This window comes from Dermacentor silvarum, chromosome 5, assembly GCF_013339745.2.
Source record: "Dermacentor silvarum isolate Dsil-2018 chromosome 5, BIME_Dsil_1.4, whole genome shotgun sequence".
Taxonomy (NCBI): domain Eukaryota; kingdom Metazoa; phylum Arthropoda; class Arachnida; order Ixodida; family Ixodidae; genus Dermacentor; species Dermacentor silvarum.
This window is the reverse complement of record NC_051158.1, coordinates 115,037,994-115,054,651: the sequence shown is the minus strand read 5'-3', so window position 1 is coordinate 115,054,651 and position 16,658 is coordinate 115,037,994. Positions and strand designations below refer to the sequence as shown.

Genomic DNA, 16,658 nt, shown 5'->3' with positions numbered 1-16,658 from the left:
AGCCGGCGTGCCCAGGCGCTTAGCTGCTTTGAAAAGTCGCTTTTTCTTGTTTTCTAGTTCACGCAACATCCGATTAAAGCATGGTTTAGACGCGTTCATGCGAAAGGAGCGTAATTGTAAATGAAAGTGGGTTAATTCCAGTAAAATGTTTGAACAAAAGCCAGTTGTCATTGACAGAACGCTGAAAAAACGTCGGAAGGTATGTGTCACAAAAACTTTGCAAGCCGAGATTAATAGCATTGTAGTCAGCACGGTTATAATCAAAAATACGTTTAGGTGTTAGCGCACGTGCGCATGAAGAATGGAAATCATGAAATTCAGCAGCATATGATCACTAAATCCCTCAGAACAAGAAATAGCGCTAAAACTGTCAGGGACTGACGTGAGGACGAGGTAGAGCGTGTTGTTGCCTCGGGTAGGCTGATTAACTCGTTGGACCAATGAGAAATCGAGAGTTAATTGAATAAAATTAGTGCCGCCACGCGTTCGTGAATTTAAGCTAGGCCAATGAATTTCGGGATAATTGAAGTCGCCAAGTAGGCAAATACTTGATTTTGGAAATTTAACCTTTATTTCAAGACACTAAGACGGTCTTCAATCATTGGCCTGTGTTACCGATTAGTGCTAATATAGGCGAATACCTGTACGAGGGAAACACAATCGGTGGCTTGGGCTTGTTGGTTCGGTTCCGTATGCTGAAAACAGCGAACATACGCGCATGTATATATTTTTATTGCAATAGCAATTATATGGACACTCCAGGCTCATTCCCGCCGTCGTCGGCGTCGCCGTGATGTTCCGTATAAAGTCCAAGTTCGATAGCACCGTCGCCACGCGCCGTATGTTGTATGTGCGAGTGAAACGTGCGAGCGAGTGGCCGATGGTGGCTCAAGCTCGCGCGCGCAAGGGAGGAAAGCGGGAAGGTAGCGCGCAGTCCTTCATCCCGCGCGAGGCACCGGGGGGGGGGGGAGGAGAGTGGAGAGCGTTCTGCTCCGGTACATACGTGCGCGTTCACGCACACACAAATGCGCGTAACCCCAGCAAATCAGGTTGATCGCGGTTAGCTCGTACCACTTTTTGAGGACCGATGTCTCGAAGTTTTGTGTAAATTGCAGCATTTCTAATGAATGTGCACGTCTCGCGCACTGATTGGCTTCAATGTCGAAATCGTAGGTAATGCGTAGTAATAATTATACTGAAATAATGTTGCTTATACATATAGCTCCTTGTCATTAGCCCCGATGCCTCTTTAGGTGTTTAGACGAAATAGCGAATTGTGTGTCATGGTTGTCATGGGTGATTTTGTTTATCCGTCAGAGCCTGTAGATAGGAAAGTTAGCCCCAGCTGGCTGACCAGCTGTGCTAAATATACGCCTGACGAAACGCTCCGTCTATGGAAGACGAGCGTAATCAATGCTTCTCCCCGCCTAGCTACTGTCGCCGGTAGTCGCCTCTAAATCCCATTTCATTGTCTCTCTTGCCTCTCCTTTCCCAGCTAGGCTGCACTCCCGAAGGCAACGCGAAAGCGTCTACCGAAGTCTGGCCCCGAAAATGACGTATGCCTGCAGGCACCGCGCGTCGATCTTGCTAATGCCAGCGGTGCTGCGCAATTTTCCGAAGCCGCGAGGTCGGCGCATGCGTGTAGCCCTAGGGGTGAGCAGCCGTTGATCCGGGGCTCGCGCTTTGTTAATCCCTTTCATGAACTTCGGTATTAGCGGGTCTTGCCCGCTAATACCGCGGCTCCGCTTCGGCCGTGCATGTTTTAACGGCTCGCACGGCTGTCTTAGCGCGTTGCGCGGATATGTGCGACTGGTGGGGGGGGTCGCTGGAAGCGGCAGGGCTTAGGGGACGCGTGGCGACGGTGGCCCGTTGGCCCGGCCTTTAGTGCGTGTCTGCCATCAGCGGGCAGATTTAGCGTAGCAGACGCGTAGTCGTAGGCCGAAATTCTGGGAGACGTGCGCACGCGAGGAGCAGCTAGTGATGGGTCCGATGTCTTGCGCGTGCCGCCGCAAGATCTATCCGGGTGTTTCAGCGAACACTTTCAAAAATGTAAAAAGGTTGCCTGTGGCAGATAGCACAATTCTAGTTCATGAGCCGGTCTACTCGAAGAGGCAGACATTACTTGCACAAGAAATTGAAATTCATAATCGACGAATTAACAAAACTGCACTAAATAAGTTTCCAACTAATTGCCTTATCCCATATTGCAATTTATTAATTCTAGCCGTGGAGTTAGCAAGGCGGATCCACTTGGAACTAATTCTCAGGATGACGCCAGTTTCGTGATATTAATTCCTAAACTTTGCTGAGAAATGCATTGGCGTTCGTTACTTTTGTGCTTCAATGTATAAGACGACGTTTTGTTAAGAAAGTCAAGAAAGTGGCGTGGAACAGAGAGCAAACGGGGATAGTCGATATTCTAAGTGACATTAAGATAAAGAAAATGGAGCTGGGCAGGCCACGTAATGCGTAGGATGGATTACCGGTGGACCGTAAGAGTTACACAACGGATACCAAGAGACGGGAAGCGCAGTCGAGGACGGCAGAAAACTAGGTGGGGTGATGAAGTTAGGAAATTTGCAGGCTCAAGGTTGGAATTGGCTAGCGCAAGACAGGGGCAATTGGAGATCTCTAGAGGCCTTCGTCCTGCAGTTGACTTATAGGCTTATGATGATGATGATCCTAAGATTATTCCAGTATCGAGGCCGGGCTGCGACCGCTACCTCTGATTCTGCCCAGCCTTACACGAAGCAACTACAAAGAAGTCAAATATGCTTCCAGCACGACACAGGCGGCTCGTTCTGACTTGGACTTGGCTCGTGTGAACGTCGGTCGCTTGGCGCGCTGCCGTTCACCACGCGCACGCGCGCCTAACGAAGCGTCGTTGCGCGGCCGCTTATTTATGGGTCACAGCTGTGTCGCTGACGGTAGGGCGCGTTGTGTGCGCCGCAGGGCCAAGATCCATATGTATGGCGGCCGCGGTCAGAAAGACGGCCTCGCGTTAGGCGTGCCCGTTTGTCAGTTATTAATTTTTGCACATGTTCTTAACAACGTGCGCGGGAAGAAATCGTTCTTTTCGCGTTCACTCTGCGAAGTCGTCTCTGCTTTTTGTCAACTCGTCGGTGCTACGAAAACGGAGAAGTTGCAACCACGGGCACTGCTTCTGCAGAGTCGTTTTCGGCACGTCGCCTCGGAAATACATGTGCCGGTGTGATCATTGTGGCTTCTTCATTGAATGGGCAACAGCGATTGTGCATATAATCTAAAGTCATTACTCGTTTAGTGAACTTCAATTTGTAATCCGGCTAAGAATTACAAATGCGAAGATTCTGTAGTGTGTTCTACAGGCACTGATTATCCGTCCACCCGGCAACTCTAGTTCCACTTGTAGAAAGTGACATTTTACGCCAACGTTACCCCTATGTAAATCATGGCTAGTCCCTCAACCTCTTTCCTACCTATCACCCACTTATTTATCTCTTACGGTACAAATAAACCTGCCTTTGGTGCTTCATACTCATCACGGATGCTGCATCTTAGAAATCGTAATTCATTTTCATTGTCTGAATACTCTGGCCAGCTTATTTGCATCGCAAAGGCTGTATGGAAAAAAGCGGCCAATTGTTGGGGGAACTGCATAAGTGCGTGACTATAAAAGAATGTCGTGGTGATGACGAAAACTGCAGGACTTATTTTTTTTTTCTTGTGTGGCCCATGTGAAAATGTGTGTTTGATGTTGTTCGTGGTGAAATTCTTCTTTGATTACGCTTGTTTTGAATTGGAATCAGCTTATACAGAATGGTATTTTAGCCATAAGCGCAATATTAGTCAACCGTTCTACTAATATTCACCTTGTCTTGTAACAGTGAATGAGGAGCACGCTTTTATTATAAAAGCGGCACTGATCATGTCATGCGTAAGTAACTTGTACAGGCTCCAAAACGTCGCTACTTTCTTTTTTTTTTATCTTTCACTTCGTCTGTGACCGCGACTTCACCTCGAATCGAAATTGATCACTTCTTTCCAGTTTGTCCCTCTTCAAACATCCTCATCTAGCTCTACGTCATGGCGACATTTAATGTCATCTGATGTCACGTGATAGTTCTTGTAAACGCTTAATCTGCTTGAAGTCTAAGCACCATCCCTCCCCCTTTGCTATAACGTCAGTGAGAAAAAAATTGTTAGAGGGCATGATTATAATAATAAAATACGGAACATTGCGTAGAAGTGCAGTATCAGGTTGAACACGCAATCGGACAAATGCAGGCTGCGAACTACTTAAAAAAAAATTGTAGAGTCATTAGTTTAACCTCAGTGCACATGTATAGAGCACCCGATAGAACTTCCGTCTTAATTTCACCATCTTATCGGTAATTACTTGCAAGTCATTTCTGTTGCCTACGCTGTAAACACTTGCAAACTATGCTAGCATACTTGATCTACTGGCCGCGTACTGAAGAGTGTATAAACGCTAATTGTATGGTATCAAACCGTCGCCCTTCTCATAACAGCACCTGCCTGATTCACACCCGCCTAATACGGGCCTTCAGAATGAATGTTGGGAAGTTTTAACACTCCAGAGCGCGACGCCGTGCTCTAAATTCTGTCCTATGGAGCTACCTGTATGCCCAGCGTTCGAGGTCAGCCTGAAAAGGCGTGCTTTCAAGTTTCGGCTATGCGTACGGTTACCCGCATAGAGAACTCACGTTATATACTTAACATTTTTTTTACAGTAGGTGGTTGAGTTGAAAAACCCGAAGCTTCCTCGAAGCGGCATCTATTGTTGCGTGACCTTCTTGAAAGTTAGAGCTCACCAACGGTGACGTTCACTTCAAGGACTTTTTATTATATTCACTTTGACGTTGTCGCAATTGTTACTGTTAAGCTGTGTGTATAGTGCCAAGCGTAGCCTATACATTCTGCATGCTTCCAGTTTCGGAAGCTCGACGTTTTAGCCGCGGTGCTTCGCTGCCGTGCATCAGAGCTGTGCGTGGCGGTAGCCTTTATCGGGTTACGGCTCGTGGCTTTCACGGCCTGTTCTGCGGGCGTGTATTTACATATGAATCCACATTGTGCTGCGCGCCGCCGGCAGTGGGTTTCTGCTTATCTGTTTGGCATTCAGTAATGTGGCGAAGCGCTCAGGAGTTCGCCTCTCGCCTTTGGGTGAGCCTCGCGCGTGTGCTTACGCACATGCGTACGCGCGTAATCCTTTGTGGACAACATGGCGCGTTCCCTACACATTGTGCTCATAGGCGCTCAGTGTGTCGGGTTCTGGAGCAAGCTGATTAGTTTGAAGCTGATTTGCTTCAGTGAAGCTGATTTGCTTCAGAATTAGACCAGCCTTTGTGTCCCCGCGCTAGCAATTAACTGTTGCTCAACATAACCTACTTCGAAGAGGCACGGCATAAAAAGTAGTATGAAACTAGATTGGTAGTTTGCACATCTGCGACAATGAATGCTAGATCAGCCCGACCGTGTGTGGAGGTTTGGCAGGACTAGAAATGATCGACGCAAAAATGAAAGTCACTTTGAAACTACCGCACCAGGAGCTGCCATAGACCGAGCAGCGCTAGTTAAATAAATGTCACAGTTTCGCCCTAAGGGCGAAGCAATTAATGCGATAGCAACACAGCAATGTCATACGAAGTAAGGTGAGCGGCTTTGGTAGCAACAACACGCAGAACTGTTGTCGACGCCATCGGCGTTTTGCCCGCGTTAGCTCAAAATGCGTGCGGCGTTGGTGACTGTTGCTGGAGCCTCTGATATAAATAGGCACTTGGTGCCGCAGCTAAACGTCGCCTCCCTTCCCTCCCCCTCCCCCACGGCCTCTCGCGCGTCCGAAGAAGGCGCGTTTGCTCTACATATATGGTGATTGTAAAGGAGAAAAGAGACGCCTACTTCTGCAGCCCTTAAGCGAGCACGGCGCAGAACGCGCGTTTGTTCTCCGCCGTGCGTTCACTCCCCGTGAAAGACGCGCCCCTCGCGCCCTTTCACTCGCACATACAGCGTTCGGCGCGCGGCGACGTGGCGCTGAGCCGTGCTCCCTCAAGGGCTGCAGAAGATAGCGCCAACCTTTCCCTTTCCCTCAAGAACCACTTACCTTACCGCGGCGACGATTATCCCTTCTTTCGCTCCCACTTACCCCTCCCCGTTGGCGCTGAGCCGTGCTCCCTCAAGGGCTGCAGAAGATAGCGCCAACCTTTCCCTTTCCCTCAAGAACCACTTATCATCGATTTCATCTCCAAATGACGTCATACGGAACCTCACGGCGACGGCGATGGCGACGCCGACGGCAGAAATCTGCTTTTGAGTGTCCATATAATTGCTATCGCAATAAAAGTATAATATAGTGCAAGGATGCATATTTATTTGCAAGTGAGTAGAGGTATAACGTGTAAACATTTGTGGACTTCTTCGGCGTAGAGAGGATTGGAATCCCCGAAGTTACTGGGAAATCGCTGATGTCGTATTCACGTACTTAGCTCCTTTGTATGATCGCGATGTTAAGAGGAAGCTTAAGCTCGGGGGCTGTTATCTGAATACATGGCAAAGGAGAAATCGTTTTTCTCGGCAACCACTGCACCAAATTTGATGCGGTTTGTTGTATTTAAAAGAAAAAGTTTAGATCTAGCGACTGTTTGAAGAGGATATCTGATTTAGGCCGTCAGTTTTAATACAAATTGTTGAAAATAGTAAATTTCCAGGAAACGAAATTATCATGTTTACAACTTTACCTCACCAATGAAAAAAAAACGATATCATAATTTTGTAAATTTCCTCTAATAGTGCACCTAAAGCGGACAAAATTGATGGCTTAAAATTACTTGGCTCTTAAGTTAAATACACCACTCATGTGGAAGTACTTTTGCAGGACCCTTGTAAACACTAACAAATTCACGTAAGATATAAATAAATGTTAAATTTCACTGCTTTAGATGTTCTAACGTATGCAGTTAACAGAATTGCAATATCTGTTATTGGTGCAGGGTTGCGGACATGAAACTTGAAACTTCGTGCTTCTATTCTTTTCTTCAAATACCGATTTCCGGCAATATGTCAAACCTTAAATCGAAGTTTCACTTCTGACGTCACCAGAATTTAAGTTTCTCTCCCAAATGCAACTAATTTCCCGAAAATATACCCAGGGCTTATCTCATGTAAGCATTTCAGCGTTTTACGTGTATTTGAATAAGCGGCATCGCAGTTGGTCCGGAGCTAAATATGAGCTTCAAACTTTTTTTTATGGCGATAGCAATTATATGGACACTCAAAAGCAGATTTCTGCCGTCGGCGTCGCTGTCGTCGCCGTCGCCGTGAGGTTCCGTATGACGTCAATGGAGATGAAATCGTCGCCGCGCGCCGAACGCTGTATGTGCGAGTGAAAGGGCGCGAGGGGCGCGCGCTTTCACGGGGAGTGAACGCACGGCGGAGAACAAACGCGCGTTCTGCGCCGTGCTCCCTTAAGTGCTGCAGAAGTAGGCGTCTCTTTCCTCCTTTACAATCACCATATATGTAGAGCAAACCCGCCTTCTTCCGACGCGCGAGAGGCCGTGGGGAGGGGGAGGGAAGGGAGGCGACGTTTAGCTGCGGCACCAAGTGCCTATTACACTCTGCAGCACTCTACGGCCTACCACCTCGGCCGATACGTGCCGCCAATGCCTGCCGGTTTGCTACGCCTAGCCATGGTGACTCCACTCTATCCCTTCTTTCGCTCCCACTTACTCCTCCCCGTTGGCGCTGAGCCGTGCTCCCTCAAGGGCTGCAGCAGATAGCGTCAACCTTTCCCTTTCCTCAAGAACCACTTACTTACTGCCTATTTATATCAGAGGCTCCGGCAACAGTCACCAACGCCGCACGCATTTTGAACGAACGCGGGCAAAACGCCGACGGCGTCGACAATAGTTCTGCGTGTTGCCGGTGCTGCTGCATGTCCAAGTTTATACAGCTGCTAAAGCTAATATCATTACTCCGTATAGCTCTCTACAAATTTGCTATCGCAATTGATGCTTCGCCTTTCAGGTGAAACTGCGACAATTTTTTTCCCCGCTACAGATATTTCTGACCATGAAGCACGGATAGCTCGTTCTATAGTCTAAACTGATTCACCGTTTATCTTTTCGGTGTTGTATGGAAGCGCTGACTTTCGTAGCTGAACTATTGAATTCTCCACTGTTCATGACATTGCATTCAGAATACAATAGGTGTGAAAAGCGAAAAAGAAAAACAAAAAGAAATGGCGCTGTTAGTCATATTAATTTAACTGATCCAATAGTTAAATTACCACACAGTTCAGCAAATTGTCTTTGTTTCTGCTTTGTCGATTTAACTAACTATTGTCAATCTGTATTGAGTGTCGATGTCCATGTGACTGTTGATGCACTTTGGGACCGCAGAAATTCTAGCTAGATGTCTGCATTCTTGAAAAAAGAAATGCTTTAGCTTTAGTGGAATCAGGATTACAGAACTATGCATGTGTTGTAAGAAAAAAAAAGACATCATCGTTTATACGAATCCGAATATAAATGCGAGGGTCAATTTTCTAACCGGGAAAAAGAAAAAAAAAACACAAAAAAAACGTTCGGCGGCGATTTAGCGGTAAATGCGAGAGACCTGCGTCAGCATTACGTCCCACCTCTTTGAGGTTCCGGATACATGATGCAAGCCGTGTTCACCACACATTGCAAAATGTTGTTCAGGTTCAAGAGACTCGACACATGTCCTGCCTCTTCGAGGTGCGATGTGCAACTGACGGTGCAACTGACTTGCACATCAGCGTTGCCTCTAATGCTGCTGCTATCAGTATGTTCTCAGATACTCTGGCACATACATATGCATCTACCTACGGTTAACCACACCTTTGACAGCCACATTTATTCCTTGCTAGATGTGCGTGCATCAATGTTACTGCATACTGGGAATGGCCTCATTATTTCATGCATTTAACATTTCCAGCTTTTGCAAATGGCCTACGATTCATTAAAAAAATGTCGCAGTTTCACCCGAAAGGCGAAGCATCAATTGCGATAGCAAATTAGTAGAGAGCTATATGGAATAAGGATCCCGGCCACGGCGGCCGCATTTCGATGGGGGCGAAATGCGAAAACACCCGTGTACTTAGATTTAGGTGCACGTTAAAGAACCCCAGGTGGTCCAAGTTTCCGGAGTCCCCCACTACGGCGTGCCTCATAATCAGAACTGGTTTTGGCACGTAAAACCCCATAATTTAATTTAATTTTTTATACGGAATAAGGGTAGTAGTTTTATCAGCTGTATAAACTTGGCCATGCAGCAGCACCAGCAACGCGCAGAACTGTTGTCGACGCCGTCGGCGTCTTGCCCGTATTTGCACCGAACGCGCGCTGCGTTTTTATATAAATACGCATTTGGTGCCGCAGCTAAACGTCGCCTCCCCTCCCTCCCTCCCGTCCCCCCACAGCCTTTCGGGCGGCGGAAAAAGTCGCGTTTGCTCTCTATATATGGAAAGGAGGAAAGATATGCTTAATTCTGCAGCCCTTCAGGGAGCACGGCGCAGAACGCGCGTTTGCTCTCCAACGTGCGTTCACTCCCCCTGAAACCGCGCGCCCCTCGCGCCCTTTCACTCGCACATACAGCGTCTGGAGCGCGGCGACGATTTCATCGCCGTTGACGTCATACGGAACCTCGTGGCGACGACGACGCCGACGGCAGAAATCCGCTTTGGAGTGTCCATATAATTGCTATCGCAATAAAAATGTCCCTTACACAGTTGCTGTTGCAAACAGCCTCTCAAGTAGCACAAAACCCTAGGATGATCGAACTTGTCAGGTAATCGAGTAACATAAGTATAGCACAATTTTAGCATGCAGTAAAATCATGAAATAATTGGTCGCTAAAGAAGTCATGTGGTAGCTAACACTGTTTAGGATGGTTAAATGTCATGCAATAGATAACTGAAATAATTTAGGCCTGTTAACATTGGTCTATTTCTGTAAATTTTGTGAATGTCATAATGGCTTGAAGTGAGCATCTTATAAACATCAGCTTAGAGTTTGGAGAGTTCAGTTTTGTTGTTTTTTTATGTATTTAGCATTTGTTACTACTTAGCTTACAGTGAAAGTAAAAGAAAAAGCGGGAAAGTTTGCACTCGGTCGTGCAAAGCTTAGGCACAGCGAAACTGTCGATCCTCAAGTCTTACTGGTTGCTACTGCTAGGTATTAACTTGGTTGCTGCTAGGTCTTAACTTGGTTTAAGTTAACTGCGCATGTAGGAAGGTATTCTCGAGCGATCGTTTTTGGAGGTACCTTCCCTTTCGCGACATTTTGCGTGACTAGCGCTGGACGCGTCGGCGCCTACGAGCGACAGCGTTCCTGGCATGCCACAAACGCAGGCAGGCTAACCAAGGTTAGAAGAACGCTGTTGCTTGCCAACGCCGAACGCGTTGGAGGCTAGCTGCTCGATATCAACCGGCCAGCTTCGCTGTGTCTTGAGCTTTGTGCGGCCTAGTGCAAGCTTTTGCCTTCTTTTTTCTCCTGGCTCCGCGCCGCGGAGAGAAGAGAGGCGGGGGTCAGGAAGGGAGGGAGCTGGCGAGGAGGAGACCGCGTGCGCATGCGCCCCACCGCCCTCCTCCGCCCTCCTGGTTGCCACGGCTGCGGCGCTGCAGTTTCCTGATACGAATTACGGCTGGCCGGCCTAATCAGCTTCGCTGTTAAAAAAGTACTGATAGTTATTTATAGGCAGATATAGAACTAAAATAGTATCTTGTGGCACAAATTGTTTTGCATTTGATTGCAAAAGCGAAGAATTAAATGTATCGTTTCTATTTTTGAATTTTCCAGGGGCTTTGGGAAGCAGGGATACCAGTGCCAAAGTGAGTACTACTTTCCTTTATTTGTTATTGTAGTTTGCTTGATATTGATGCAAGAGTGGTAGATATCCATGAGGTTGGAGTAGTGAAGATATGCCATATTTCATATTCAGGCTGCTACTAAAGACAAATGGCACAAGAGAAAATTATAAGAAATTAGTTTTGATAGATGAAAAAAGAAGCAAGGCGCTGGATTCCCTAAAGCGTATTAATCAGACTTATTACCTTATTTGATTTATGATAAAAACGAAACTTTTACTGTGGTAAATTGGATAATTCAAATGAAGTGTTTTTGATGATCTACTTCAGGAAAAGGTATGAATGTACAGCATTGAGGTTGTACATAGTAAGAAAAGTTGTCTTTGAATGAATTCGTTTTAGACAACATTCTTGCAGGGTGAAATGGGTTACATATATACAAAAAATCTAGCGGCCTTATTTCTACTTCCTCATATTGTTTTCCTATTTCATTTTCTTGCCAGAAGTGTTTCTTACATTGGCAATATGCCAGTCACTGTCGAGAAACATTTCTTCGTACAAGTATTATAACTTGTCAAACAGTTCACTTTTCATAAGCTGTTCATTTGGCAACAAATTCTGAAAATATAGCGGCTTGTAAAATGGCCTGTAAGGTAAGAACAGGTGTGAAATGAGTGTTGCATTGCGTTTTTTCACTGTATCCAGACTTAAACAGATATAGAAAAGAAAGCGCAACTTTCGACTACAATTGTCATTCAAAAGTGTATTGCTGCAGTTTGAATAATTACTGCCTATAAAAGTAATTGAGCTACAATGAAGTAATTAGTTACCCTTAGTTACATTCCTCACTAATTGTAACAGCGGAGCTGGCCTTATTCCATTAGTCGTCCACAAAAAAACGGGGGCCGATCCTGGTGGAAAAGGTCCAAGCGCAGTGATACCCCTGTGAACTAACGAAGCTGAGCCTGGCTAAGTCTAGCTAAGCATGGTTGGGAGTACTTAAGCTTAGTCAATCATCGATACCCAATCGATAGCCAAGAAATAGCTAATCGATAATTGATCAATAATCAATAAATTCCGGAAAATGCTGGGGATGACTTAATAGTCCTTAGCCTAGCCCAAAGCCAGGACTAGCTAGGTGCCCATCAGCTACGCTGTCTCTTTAGCTTTGCGCCTCCATGCAAGCTACGCTAGTTTTTTTTAAAGTTTTTTTTTATTAGCGTAACAGTCAAGCACAGTCTGGTTCTTTTAACGCATTCTCAGCAGCCATTCACACCTAGTTAATCTCGACTAACAATTATTTTTCAATACATCACCAGTGATACTAAAAATTCCTTTAATTTTTCCTATAATTTTAATGAGTGGTGTTGTCGCGTATTCTGCACCGCATTCTGGTTACACATTAATGGCACAATGCTAACATCTGGGCCCTCTGTGAAGTGCAGGGAATCATCCAATAGACATTCACCTGTAGCTCACTCTTCCCCTCTCCCATTAGAGGAGGATAAGCGGGCGCCTAGAATATGATGAGAGAAGTAGAAATGTTCTCGTTTTTCTTCTCTTTTTTTAAATGGGTGTTTAGTTGTGACATAAGTGGTGCAGGGTGCTGTCGGCTCTTCCCAGTAGTAGGGGTGACAAAAGCATAATAATCTTCCCGCGTTAGCTGGCATTGTCAGTCTGACGGGCTTAGTTCTTCCAACAAAACAAGAAGGAAGAAGCATCGTTGCATCATTGTTCGTCAGTGTGTTATTAGGTTTTGGTGATAGTGCTTCCAGTAAGGGCCACTGAAAAGCTGATTATAATAAGGTAACTGGTTACATGTACTTTGTTATTGAAAACATTCTTCACTTACAGTAAACGTTACCTCATGCAATCAACAATCAATAAAAACAAAACAAACTGAACTGATTACAAGCAAATTGCACCTAAATTGTTACATGAAAGTGTTGGTATAACATGTATTATATAAAAGTAAGCAAGTGTTAAACTTTTGTAAAACGTCAAGATGAAAACCTGCCAGCTGTGGAAGAAGATAACATGCAAGCAGTGGACGAGTGCAAGGGGCAGTATGGGAATGCTAGTGTGATCAGCGGCATCGAAGCCAGCTGTAGAAGACGATGATGATTAACGCGTAAGCAGTGGCACAAGCGCGTCTCTGTGACCACATGAAGTGTGCAATCACGCACGCACTAGGCACACCTTTTCTAAGCCACAACTGTGGAGCAACCGTGGCTTCAGTCCGAAAGCATTACAGGAGTAACAACCATTGTTAAACATTTGGGAAACACTACAGGGAGCACTGCAAATTGGAGTAAGTGTGAGATGGATTAAGTCACCAGCTAAATACTTGGGCGTGCCACTCAAACATTACGGTCGGAATGAGGGCTACTGGCTCGAAGAAGTTAAGCCAATCAAGGAAAAAACAACAAATTGGAAAGGCACTCAACTCTCAATCTTTGCGAGAGCCACTGTATGCAACTTATAACTTTTTGAGGAAAACGTTGTTTTATGCATTGAAGCACAAAAGTAATGGGAACACCAATGCATTTCGTCGGACACATTGAAAATTAATATTTCGAAACTGGTTCAGGTCTTAAGAATTCGTTCCGAGTGGATACGCCTTGCGAACTCAGTGGCTATAATTCGTAGATTGAAATATGTGCTGTAAAATGATTAATTAAAAAGTTAATTACCATAATTGTGTTAGTTTTTCAATTAGGAATTTTCATTTCTCATGGAAGCAATGGCCACCTCATCGACTAGTTTAGATCAAGAATTATAATTGTGCTATCTGCCACAGGCAATTTTTAAAAATTTGGTGCAGCTAAAATGAAACACCCTGTATGCACATATAAAAAAAACTTCAGCGACGATTACAACACTCCCTATTGCGAATTTGGAGCGCAAGCTGTTTATGTGTTTTGAATTTTGCATTATCTTGTGGCAAAGACTTTGATTCTGAACAACAGTCCGCTCGGCGGCGGCGCTGAACCTCTGCTCGGGCAGCTCGTTTAGCAGCAGTGGAAGATGGAAGCATTTCCACCGGTTGCGTCTCCCTTTGTTCAGAAAGAAAGCGTAAACACGGGAACGCGTGGTTTGGCGCATCCTTTAGCGGCAGCGGCGCAGGTGAAGTAGCGCATGCGCAGTCGGTCCGAAGCCCACGCCAGCGCTTTGTTTCCACGCTCGCCGCATGCCTGGTTGCCGCCGTCATTCCGCTTTCCTCCTTACCCTTTTGCCATAATCTCCTCCCCCGCTTTCCTTCTCATGCCTCCGCTGCACCCTCCTCTTGCACTTTCGTCTTCGCACTATCTTCGCTCTCGCCATCTTTCATCAGCACTCCACGTTCGCTCTTTTATCTTTTGCTGTGCTCGTTAGCCGGGTTATGAGTGTCAGCGCTGACGCTCGCTGCAGGAACGGGCGCCTAAGAGCTACGCTCTAAAATAGGGGCTTAAACCATTGAATTCAATACAGGTTTTCTCGTTAATAAAATGGATATACTTATAGAAATTAGAAGCACGGGTGGTACAAAATTTATTCCTTGAATATTACAATTGGTATTTGGTAATCTATTCAGTGGAGCGAATAGTTACCATACAGTTTATGGGTTGTTTGTAACAGAGTTGTAAAACCTGGTAGATTACTTGCATAGGTATTTTTTCATGACAATGAGACTCTAATGGTCAAAGTAACCCCACATGTGAGATCATAACTAAAAGCGATATTTTCATATGCTTTCACTTTAAAGAGCATTCGATAAGTGTCCAAAATTTAAATACATATTGTCACGTTGTAGTGACAGTGAGCCACCAAGTGGCACAACACAAGTCGCGAAAATAACCGTTTATTGGGCGAACTTGTGCCCAGAAAAACCAGTGACACTCAGCACCACGGTAGCGGCGAGCACACTAGCTGATCGTCTATAAATGGCTCGGTGAACCTTCCAGCATAATCACTGGTGCTTGCGTCAGTTCTAGAATGTACACCACCGTTCACGTCGCACATGCAGTCGATTACACAAGGCTCGGTTACAACATAGGCAACACATAGAACGAGTGATAACATTTGAGAAACTTCCAATACAGAAAAGTGCGTGTTACGATGAGCGATAACTTTTAACATTTGATAGCCGTTGAAAGACGGTCACCGGAAAAGATACATAAGTATGTGTGGCAATATTTGCACACTCCCTCATTATTTATCTATAGACTGCACTTTAGCTGATCAATGGATGTCCATTGACAAGTACCACAGTTTTTACAAATAATGCTTGCCCTACTAAATACACACTCTAGCCACACTCTATAACAGGCGGCTTTATTCAAGAATTTATTCATACTGTTAATACATTACAGGCTCGCACAGAAGCATTGAGTAGTGGCGTACACAGTGAACAATCAGAAATATCATTGGAAATAAAGCAAGTCAAGGATGAACAAGTTACAAAAATAACTTCAACAATGTAAATAAAGATATAAGTACTTTTTAGCAGAAATGTACAAGACAGCACAGAAATGGCATCATTATAGAAAGTAAGACACCATGGGGAGTTTGTATAAATAAGGACAGGATCGCTTGTCACCACAATATCTCTAGGAAGACCATTCCATAATTTGTCAGCATGTGTCAAGGCACAAACACCAACGTTGAACAGTTGTGTATGACATAAAATTCTCTTAAAACCGAGTGTTGGCGTCGGCGTAAGCATCGGCCTCTGGCGGAAATGCTCATGTGAACCGCATCATCGCGAACCACCCCGACCGAGCAGGTCCTTCGTGTGGCACAAAGCGTTAGTGAATTTCTCACTGTAAAATTCATCAGAAAAATCGTAAAGTACAACTTAACCACAACCTTCAGATGTGATAGCGTCAGATTGTAATTTGAATATATGATAAAAAAGCCTAATAAGCAGGCAGGGATTTTTTTAATGCCATCGCGCTCCACTCTTAAAGGCGAAGCTTAAGCGTCCTCCAATTCTGATGGTGTTTTGCTGTACTTTGGTTCTAGGCAACATTGAGGGGAATGTTGAAAACCGAGCCTTTCTAAATTTTGATCGGGCCCCATGTCGCAGAATATACGGTGTCGGCCTCAACGGCGTCCAATAATGCTATCCCGTTCCACTCTTAAATGCGAAGCTTAAGCGTACTCAGGTTTTTTTTTTTTTTTTTTTTTTTTACAGAATGAATAGTGTATGCAATATATTCCAACACATTTCGAACTTCCCAGCTCGTTTCTACAGTTCCCTTGTTGCAACACCATATCAATACATTTTCAGCACAACAGAAACTGTTTAGTGCATTTTGGGTGCGAACAAATAAATAAAAAAATAACTGAGGAGGAACTTATTTCTAAAAATATATAAACCTAATTGTATGTCTTCCTTTTTTCCCCCTCCATGAACATAATACATAAAAGTGCATGTGTGGAGAATGTATCTGGGAGGTTCCACATTACGTGAAAGGAAATTTTACAAATCCAGCTCCAAACATAAGATTTGAACATGCACTGCGAAGATTGTGCAGGCACCTTGTCTTTGCTTGTGGCTCTGTAGTTATAACAATAACAGCATTGGTCCATACATGCGACTTAACAGGCACCAAGGACAAACAGAATGCTAACTACCACCTGTTTTTATTACCCACATGCACAATCAGCCAGACCTGTGACAGAAAACACAATGCATTATGCATGGCCGCATTATGGAATGGGACTCGCATTTGAGTGCATATTATGCATGCCTGCAATAATCAATTTTGTGCCTTTAGAATATATTAGGCATTGGGTTGCTTTTTGCTGGGCTTTTTGTCTTCTCTCCAAAGATGTGGTGATTTTATTAGTC

At 45.0% G+C, this 16,658-nt stretch overlaps 1 protein-coding gene across 17 annotated transcripts in view; it reads left to right on the top strand.

Moving 5' to 3' along the window:
* The window catches only part of LOC119453741 (protein kinase C, brain isozyme), a 295,662-nt gene that overhangs the window by 208,293 nt on the left and 70,711 nt on the right, over nucleotides 1-16,658 (top strand). For 3 of the 17 annotated variants that reach the window (XM_037715801.2, XM_049668390.1, XM_049668399.1), the window contains exon 2: nucleotides 10,815-10,846. The exons of the other annotated variants lie outside the window; for them this stretch is intronic. In XM_037715801.2, the coding sequence (XP_037571729.2) occupies nucleotides 10,815-10,846 (32 nt within the window). The remainder of the gene's footprint in view (nucleotides 1-10,814; nucleotides 10,847-16,658) is intronic. 17 annotated transcript variants of the gene reach the window in all.